Here is a 10,531-nt window from a genome sequence, read left to right as displayed (position 1 = left end):
AATAGGAAGAAAAATATGACATTTTTTGAACATATTGTGCCGCCAAAAGTTAAGCCCACGTTTTTTTATGCGCATAGAAAAATGTTCATTTTTAGTGATATTTGAAAGCCAAAAAGCCAAAAATCTCCGTGGATATACAATTCATCCAAACCAAAACAGATACCGCCTAGTCTATTTCTTCACTTTCACTTTCATCACATTGACGTGTTTCATACTCGTCCAATGGAGTTTGTACAAGTTTTTTCCACTGGTGTGCTAAACTTGTTAATTCATCTCTTAGTTTTTGAGGAGTTATTTCTGGTTCATATATGACAAATTTCTCACACAGTTTGTTAAAAATTGAAGCTTTCAAGCCTCAGATCACATGTAATTGTCGGCCAAAGTGAAGTCGACATTTCTTATTTTACTGCCCTAGGTTAATATATACTTTTTTTTCATTTCTTTCCAATTTTTTTTCCTTGATTTTTTTCGAATTTATTGCTCAGAATTTTTTCCAATTTTTGGTTTTCAGTTTTTTTTTCATATTTTTTTCAATTTTTTTTTAAATTTTTATTTCAAAAATATATTTCATCCTTCTACACCGCGGATCGGCCCAAAATGACCGCGGCCCATCGGGAAACCTCCCGAGTTCCCGCATAGCCAATCCGCCTCTGAATGTCGTTATTATTTTTTTGGCTTGTCCGATAGAGTAGTTTGTTCAGCAGTCAACGATATATTACAACTTGATATTTGTTAAATATTTTATGGAAAAAATATTTTTTTACAAAATTTATTACTACCATATATCATGAAGTACTCCATACTTTTTATATGGCTGCTCTAATGTCAAGATCCGAAATAAATTAATTAAAAAACATCTTTCACGAATTTTTCCTCGATCTATACTGTATTGCAAGAATAATGCACTTAAAAGTTTTGGACCCATTTTATATTGAAGAGAATCTCAAAACGAAACTTTTTTCCTGTGACTATTTTCTCTAATGTCAATATTCTCCGAGTTACACATGAAACAAAAGAGAAAAGTGCGCCTTTTTAAAAAAATTTTTACGTTTTCTTGCGCTAACAATTATGCACAACTTTTTCAGCGGGCGCATATCGCAATTATCATTTTACATAATATTTAGAACAATTCCCAACAAAAATTAGCGCTGTTGTATAAAACATACATCCGGAAACAGATAGTCGACTAGACGTACAAGAACACTGTTACACTTTTTTCTTATTCTGAGTGATGAAAAATTATAAATACTTTGAGGTATATTATATTTCAGAACAAATACTTCCTCCTGAAGAGCAGTAACATAATTTTCTCATAGAAAATGAACATAAAGATTGGTAGTGTTGTACAGCCAGCCTATAGTGCAGTTAAATTTTATTTAGTTCATTTAAGCCTACAATACACAAACTATAATAGTCTAAAACTTATTTCTATGCCTTAAAATAACATTAACAAAATACAACGGGGAACAGTGTTGCTTAGACAAGGAAACATGCGTTAAAATACTGTTCTTTTACACTAACTTGTTGCAACTCTATTCCTTTCATAAATTAACAAGAATGATGTCAAAATTATAAATTATATGTGGGATGCAGCTATGTGCCCATATATTTTAGCTGCCGGTATAATTAGTGATCTAAATTGAGTCCAGTGAGTCATTTTTCAAAATTACAAGTATTTACCGAGACATTTTTTTTAAATCCATCCACTTAGATACCTAGATATTTTGAAAACATGGAAGGTAATAATCTATGCATGCTCGCGAATACCAAACTTAGCCAAGTCAAACGATGTATCAAAAAAATTAAAAAAAAAATAGTAAACCAGTAACCGGTTTTAAGAGTGCTTAAAATGACATTATGTATTATAGTCCAATCAAATTATATTTGAAGAAAAAAAAATGTTACCTAGACTTTTATAAGTGGAAATGGTAAAAGGGCTTATTATAATAAACCTAAAAAAAATAAATGCGTGAGCAGGGGCGGCGGAGGGTTGATTTGGGGGGTTGAAAAGTTATGAAAAATTGGGATTTCTGGCGAAAGTTGACATCAAACAAAAAAGTTACCAAAAAAAGTTGTAGATCATGCAAAAATCTACAACTTTTGTAAAGGTCACTTTTAACATAACCTCAAAATTTTCGAGAAAATCCGAAACAGTTTTTTTCCGATTTTTCGTTTTTTATTTCTCATTTTCGCAAAAAATAATTTAATTTTAACGAAACTATACCTTTTCATGTAATAAATAACTACAAATTTTTTAGATAAAAAAAATCAAGGAGTTTCTGATATTCATTTTTTTCGACTTGAAACACTTTTTTTTCAAAGAAAAAAATTGCATAGAAAAATCATCGTACAGAGTCCTGCCGGTAATAACTTTTTTCGTTTTGACATATACTTTTTGGTGAAATAAAAAAATCTGTAATCAAAGTTCAAAAACATGCTCAAAAATGCAAAAAACTAAAAAATTACTTCAAAAACTGATAACACCATTCAATTCTACGGAAAAAAAATAAAAAAACTGTCTCATTGTTTGACTCAAAACTTTATTTTTGTACAGTATTGCTATAAACATCGAATTACAAATGCACAAATGATAAACTACCTCTGGATGATTTGAACTGGAAAGTCTACTGTTAACGCGAAATCCGAAAACCAGAAATTTTGTAAAATCGTTTTATTTTTTTCTGGCTTTATTTGAAAACGAATTTTAAAATAAATTGCACATTTACATTGCCACTTTTTTTTGCTCTATCCAATGGCGTCAACATTTTTGCAATCCGACGTTTCGTCTTCGAGGGGCCATCGTCAGATAAATTTTTCTCAATATGTCGCTGCTATTTTTATGACAAATTCTAGTTATTTTTAATTCTGAATTAAATATATTACTATTGTAATCGCTTAAAAAGGTTTTTAACTATCATTTAAAATTTTTCCTGAGTACGGCTCTGAACGCTTTCAAAATACCTGTATCTATTGGAGGATGTCGTAACAGTAGATATAAAAGTCAATACAGCACAAAATATCCAACAATTTTTTTAATCAATAATTTAAAAAGTTGTACCTAATATAAAAATAATACGAATTTATGAAACATTTTATTATTTCTAATTAGCATTGCTAATAGTAGTAAAAAAAATTGTTGAATATTTTGTGCGGTATTGACTTTTATAATGTTATACGAGTTCATCCAAGATATTTTAAAAGCGTTCAGAGTCGTACTCAGAAAAAAAGACGAAAAGTGGCATAGTAAATATGTAAATGTAATTTATTTTAAAATTCGTTTTCAAATAAAGTCAAAAAAAAAATTTCGCAAAATTTCGGGTTTTTCTGGATATTTCCGGAACTACCCGGAATTTTAAAACTTTCTAAACGGCATATTGGTAGGTATAAAAAAACTACTTTTTTCTAATCTGAGCCACCCCGTATCTCTTACCGTTTCCCAGATCCTAATGCTATTCCATCATTTTTTTGGACACACTGTCCACTGTATGAATTCATCAAAATTTAAAAAATACAAGTACTCTAATCGATTCTATNTTACACATGAAACAAAAGAGAAAAGTGCGCCTTTTTAAAAAAATTTTTACGTTTTCTTGCGCTAACAATTATGCACAACTTTTTCAGCGGGCGCATATCGCAATTATCATTTTACATAATATTTAGAACAATTCCCAACAAAAATTAGCGCTGTTGTATAAAACATACATCCGGAAACAGATAGTCGACTAGACGTACAAGAACAGTTACACTTTTTTCTTATTCTGAGTGATGAAAAATTATAAATACTTTGAGGTATATTATATTTCAGAACAAATACTTCCTCCTGAAGAGCAGTAACATAATTTTCTCATAGAAAATGAACATAAAGATTGGTAGTGTTGTACAGCCAGCCTATAGTGCAGTTAAATTTTATTTAGTTCATTTAAGCCTACAATACACAAACTATAATAGTCTAAAACTTATTTCTATGCCTTAAAATAACATTAACAAAATACAACGGGGAACAGTGTTGCTTAGACAAGGAAACATGCGTTAAAATACTGTTCTTTTACACTAACTTGTTGCAACTCTATTCCTTTCATAAATTAACAAGAATGATGTCAAAATTATAAATTATATGTGGGATGCAGCTATGTGCCCATATATTTTAGCTGCCGGTATAATTAGTGATCTAAATTGAGTCCAGTGAGTCATTTTTCAAAATTACAAGTATTTACCGAGACATTTTTTTTAAATCCATCCACTTAGATACCTAGATATTTTGAAAACATGGAAGGTAATAATCTATGCATGCTCGCCAATGAATACCAAACTTAGCCAAGTCAAACCATGTAGCAAAAAAATTTAAAAAAAGTAGTTACCGGTTTTAAGAGTGCTTAAAATGACATTATGTATCCAATTAAATTATACTTGAAGAAAAAAAAAATTGTTACCTAGACTTTTATAAGTGGAAATGGTAAAAGGGCTTATTATAATAAACCTAAAAAAAAATAAATGCGTGAGCAGGGGCGGCGGAGGGTTGATTTGGGGGGTTGAAAAGTTATGAAAAATTGGGATTTCTGGCGAAAGTTGACATCAAACAAAAAAGTTACCAAAAAAAGTTGTAGATCATGCAAAAATCTACAACTTTTGTAAAGGTCACTTTTAACATAACCTCAAAATTTTCGAGAAAATCCGAAACAGTTTTTTTCCGATTTTTCGTTTTTTATTTCTCATTTTCGCAAAAAATAATTTAATTTTAACGAAACTATACCTTTTCATGTATTAAATAACTACAAATTTTTTAGATAAAAAAAATCAAGAAGTTTCTGATATTCATTTTTTTCGACCTGACACTTTTTTTCAAAGAAAAAATTTGCTTAGAAAAATCATCGTACAGAGTTCTGCCGGTAATCACTTTTTTTTTTTCGACATATACTTTTTGGTGAAATAAAAAAATCTGTAATCACAGTTCAAAAAACATGCTCAAAAATGCAAAAAACTAAAAAATTACATCAAAAACTGATTACACCATTCAATTTTACAGAAAAAAATAAAAAAAGACTGTCTCATTGTTTGACCCAAAACTTTATATTTGTATAGTATTGCTATAAACATCGAATTACAAATGCACAAATGATAAATTATCTCTGGATGATTTGAACTGGAAAGTCTAATTTTGACGCGAAATCCGAAAACCAGAAGTTTTGCAAAACAGTTTAATTTTTTTTCCGACTTTATTTGAAAACGAATTTTAAAATAAATTGCACATTTACATTGCCACTTTTTTCGCTCTATCCAATGGCGTCAACATTTTTGCAATCCGAGGTTTCGTCTTCGAGGGGCCACCGTCAGATTAATTTTTCTAAATATGTCGCTGCTATTTTTATGACAAAATCTAGTCATTTTTAATTCTGAAAAAAATTACTATTGTAATCGGTTTTTAGCTATTTTTTTTTTCCAGAGTACGGCTCTGAACGCTTTCAAAATATCTATTGGAGGAAGTCATAACAGTATAAAAGTCAATACAGCACAAAATATGTGTAAAAAGTTGTACCTAATACAAAAATAATACGAATTTATGAAACATTTTATTATTTCTAATTAGTATTGCTAATAGTAGTAAAAGAAATTGTTGGATATTTTGTGCGGTTTGACTTTTATACTGTTATGACTTCACCAAAAGATATTTTGAAAGCGTTTAGAGCCGTACTCAGGAAAAAAGACGAAAAGTGGCACAGTAAATATGCAATTTATTTTAAAATTCGTTTTCAAATAAAGCCAAAAAAAACAATTTCGCAAAATTTCGGGTTTTCTGGATATCTTCGGAACTACCAGGAATTTTAAAACTTTCTAAAAGGCATATTGTTAGGTGTAAAAAACAATTTTTTTATAATCTGAGCCACCCCGTATCTCTTACCGTTTCCTAGATCCTAATGCTATTCCATCATTATCTTGGACACACTGTATATCTATGAATTCATCAAAATTTATAAAAATACAAGTACTCTAATCGATCCTATGGAAAAAAAATATTATTTATTTTATTTATTCACTATTCGACTTGTTTATAACAATACTGTATAAAAATGAAGTTTTGGGTCAAACAATGTTTTTTTTTGTACTTTTTCGGTACAATTGAATGGTGTAATCAGTATTAGATTAGATTATTTTTTATTTAATTTAAACAAATTATCAACAATTAGGTACTGAAAAATTTCATTGTTACAAGTCATTTTTTATTTTTTTTTTGCATTTTTAAGCATGTTTTTGAACTGTGATTACAGATTTTTTTTTTATTTCAGCAAAAAGTATTTGTCAAAACGAAAAAATGAAATGAGAAACTTCTTAATGCTTTTTATCTAAATAAATTTGTGGTTATTTAATATACAGAAAGGTATACTTTCACCAAGTTTCATTAAAATTAAATTATTTTTGTAGAAATGAGAAATAAAAATGAAAATTCTGAAAAAAAAAACCTGTTTCTCCTATTTTTCTAGGAAATTTTGAGATTATGTTAAAAAGTAACCTCTACAAGTCGTAGATTTTTTCATGATCTACATTTTTTGTATAGGATACTTTTTTGTTTGACGTCAACTTTCGCCAGAAATCCCAATGATACAATTTTTCATAACTTTTCAACCCCCCAAATCAGCCTTCCACCACCCCTACTCAAGCATTTTTTTTTTCGTTTATTATAAACCTCTTCACCATTTCCACTTATAAATGTCCAGGTAACAATTTTCTTTTTTTTCCCCTCTAAATGAGTTATTTCGATTGGTCTATTAATTTAAATCCACACTGTAAATTCATAAATAGGACAGTTGCTACAAAATACATCTAGTAAGTTGCCAGAACCTTCATATATACATACTCACAAGTACAAAACAAATAACACTTCACTGGTTTACTGGTTTATATTCTTCTACTTCTAACTAGAACGCTTTAGAAATTAATTTAAATAGTAAGATACATACGCGTATTTTAACTTTAAACAAAATACACTTTAAATAAAATAAGAAACTTCTCGCTATTAGGTACAGATTGATTAGACAATACGGCTCATCTCGAAAATCATATGGACAATTGCATAACGAGTTTTTGAGCTAGATGTGAATAACAGGACTTACAAGTATATTATCGAAATCCACCCTTACATAGGAATGACAAGGGGTAGGATTTGAACAATTTTGTGAGGATATCTCAAACTTTATGTTAGAAAATACTCCATTTAATTGTTTTCTTCTTATTCGATATAAAACAGTTTTAATCTATAGGTGATAATACAGGGATCCGATTTTAATCTATTAAAGGGTATTTAGAATAATCAAGAATAATTGCATATATCTTATAAATTCACTTCCACAACTAACTGTAACAGTAAATTTACTCTGAAATAATGATCTTTGTTTTCAGAACTCAAATATCTCTATTACTTCAGGGAGTATTTACCAGCAACTGATATTTTTCGAGGATCTTTAACACTTGCATCTCATAATCGATTAACATTTCAAAATATAAGATATAGCGCTATTATTCTTGGTCGTTTCATTCGCCTCCCAATTTTTGACAGATATAACTGAGACACCCTGTATATAACCAAGACATATTCACATATTCACGATCGGTGTTATATTCACACAAGTCACTCGTAAATGCCTCTATTTTTGACTACATTTTGCACTTCAGTGGATGGTAATTCGCATCTGTAAATACCGGTACATTTGCATTTAAGAAGACTCTCGATGTGACATCGGATATTGCTATTGTATTTCATTTCGTTATGGCAGTTTTTACACCTGTACATTTGAGCCCGAATGATCTTTATGTTTCAGTTGGTGCCGTTTCATGTAACCCCTTGTATTCAGTTTGGTAATCGTAGTCGTTACACTTGTACATTTGAACTTGCGAAGGATCATTATGCTTCAGTTGGTGTTTTTTGATAACTTTCCTGTACTTAGTTTTGTAATCACAGTCGTTACACCTGTACATTTGGACCTGGGAAGTATATTTATGTTTCAGTTGATGCCGTTTCATATTCCTCGTGTATTTAGTTTTGAAATCGCAGTCGTTACACTTGTACGTTTGAAGCTGTGAAGGATCACCATGCTTCAGTTGGTGCTTTTTGATATCTTCCTTGTGTTTAGTTTCGTATTCACAGTCATTACATCCGTAAATTTGAACTTGCGAAGGATCTTTATGTTTCAGTTGGTGTCGTTTGACATTCTTCTTGTATATTGTTTTGAAATCGCAATCATTACACCTGTATACTTGAACTTCTGAAGGATCATTATGCTTCAGTTGGTGCTCTTTGATATCTCCCTTGTATTTAGTTTCGTATTCACAGTCATTACATCTGTAAATTTGGATCTGTGATGGATCTTTATGTTTCATTTGGTGCCGTTTGATATTCTTCTTGTATACGGTTTTGAAATCACAGTCATCACACCTGTATATTTGAACATGTAAAGGGTCATTATGCTTCAGTTGGTGCTTTTCAATATCTTTCTTGTATTTAGTTTCGTAATCACAGTCATTACACTTATAGATTTGTTCCTGTGAAAGATCATTATGCTTCAGTTGGTGCTTTGTGATATTACTCTTGTATTTACTTTCGTAATTGCAGTCCTTACACTTGTACATTTGAACCTGCCAGGGGTTTTTATGTTGCAGCTGATGCTGTTTGAAATTACTCCCTATTTTAGTTTCGTAATCACAGTCACTACACCTGTACATTTGAAGCCGTGAAGGATCATTATGCTTCAGTTGGTGCCTTTTGATATTTTTCTTGTATTTCGTTTCGTAGTCATAGTCATTACACTTATACATTTCGGAACCATTTTTGTGTCTTGCACGGTGTGCCATGAAACAGCTCTTGCTGTCAGTTTCGTAAATACATTTATCACATTTGTACAATACTTTGCACTCCTGCTTGACTCTCGTATTACATTTGTTTGCTGGTCCATTCTCATGGTTACAATCGCTCTTATCGTATAGTCCAATATGGGAGTTCAGCAGTAGCGTGTCGCTGAAAAAAAAAATAAGAATTTAATTGTATGTGTTAACCGTTTAACACTATACACTGATTCAATTGTATAGTACTAATGGAAAAATAGACTTTTTTTTACCTCTTTTCTTTATCTTCTGATTTTATATCAACATATTCTTCCTTAATTGACAATTCCATTTTGTTAATATCAAATTCTTTGTGCAAGTTTTCAGTTTTAACAAATAAATAACATGACGATATATCTTTTGATCTTCCTGGGTTTGAATTATCATAAATTTTGTCTTCTATTTCCATGCAATGTTGTAGGAAACTGTTGTGGGTAAACAGAGAATCACAGCACGTCTTACATAAAATGTGATCTTTGATGATACTTCCAATCTACAAAATATATTTTTTTAATTGTGAAAAATGTAAGCATTTAAGGAGGTATATCGGGATTACTAAAATGCACAGATGTACTTGAAATTTATATAGCGTATTACCCAGTGCTCCCTCTGTGCCTCATATTTTTTTGAATTTTTGAATCTAGATTTTGAGATATTGTTGTTGAAACAAAACTTTTCCATAGATATTACACAGTATTATCTTATTTTTGATGTAAAACTAATGTAAGTTTTGAACATAGTACAGCCGTATTAATTAGAAATGGAAACCAATAATTGCATTTCTGTCTGACATGAGGATTAATGTGGCAACGTCGCAATCAACTGACAGCAAGGAGGGAATACATTTGAAAGACTTGATAAAAACGAAATTGATTTCAAACATATACATTTTTCCTAAATCCCATGTACATTGTTATCAANTACTTGAAAATTTAATCACATATAGAAGGGCTCTCAAGCTTTCAAACTTTTTTTGAAAAATCCGAATCCGTCAATTAGGAGAGCTCTGGCGCTTGTTTAAACAGTGGTCGAATTTTTGTATTTATAAACAATTAGAACTTTGTGAATATTCAATCAAATCAAATTTTTTAAAGCAGGCTTTAAAAGTTCTTGGAAAGACGCTTCTTTAAAAAAAAACAGAACTATTGATCAATTAGTTACGTAGTTATAGCCGTCATTTACACTAAATGTACTGGAACATCCCGGCTAATTTTTCGAAAAATACTTTTGGTATTCTGAGTACTTACCAGGTCTAAGTTTGCAATACTTTTCTTCATTGGCAACCTACTTTAAAACGTGTTTCAAGTTATTTATGCAATCGTGAAATTCAATAAAATCGTAGGAGTGGTGGTGGTGGGGGAAGCAGAGAGCGCGGCCGCTTCGGCCTGCTTGAAATTGAATCGGCTATAACTACGTAACTAATTGATCAATTGTTCTGTTTTTTTTTAAAAGAAGCTTCTTTCCAAGAACTTTTAAAACCTGCTTTAAAAAATTTGATTTGATTGAATATTCACAAAGTTCTAATTGTTTATAAGTACAAAAATTCGACCAATGTTTAAACAAGCGCCAGAGCTCTCCTAATTGACGACTTCGAATTTTTCAAAAAAAGTTTGAAAGCTTGAGAGCCCTTCTATATGTGATTAAATTTTCAAGTATCTAA

The 10,531-nt window shown here is 30.4% G+C and overlaps 1 protein-coding gene across 1 annotated transcript in view; it reads right to left on the bottom strand.

The window, feature by feature from the left end:
• Positions 1–7,800: 7,800 nt before the first annotated feature.
• Positions 7,801–10,531, bottom strand: part of LOC108911123 (zinc finger protein 845-like) — a 5,348-nt gene continuing 2,617 nt past the window's right edge. Inside the window, exons 3-5 of the mRNA XM_018715961.1 lie at positions 9,105–9,364; positions 8,626–9,004; positions 7,801–8,532 (exon numbers count right to left, since the gene is read on the bottom strand). Of these exons, the coding sequence (XP_018571477.1) occupies positions 7,801–8,532; positions 8,626–9,004; positions 9,105–9,364 (1,371 nt within the window). The remainder of the gene's footprint in view (positions 8,533–8,625; positions 9,005–9,104; positions 9,365–10,531) is intronic.

This window comes from Anoplophora glabripennis, unplaced genomic scaffold, assembly GCF_000390285.2.
Source record: "Anoplophora glabripennis isolate ALB-LARVAE unplaced genomic scaffold, Agla_2.0 scaffold829, whole genome shotgun sequence".
Classification (NCBI taxonomy): domain Eukaryota; kingdom Metazoa; phylum Arthropoda; class Insecta; order Coleoptera; family Cerambycidae; genus Anoplophora; species Anoplophora glabripennis.
The sequence above is the reverse complement of the archived record's forward strand: the minus strand, read 5'-3'. Positions and strand labels throughout refer to the sequence as shown.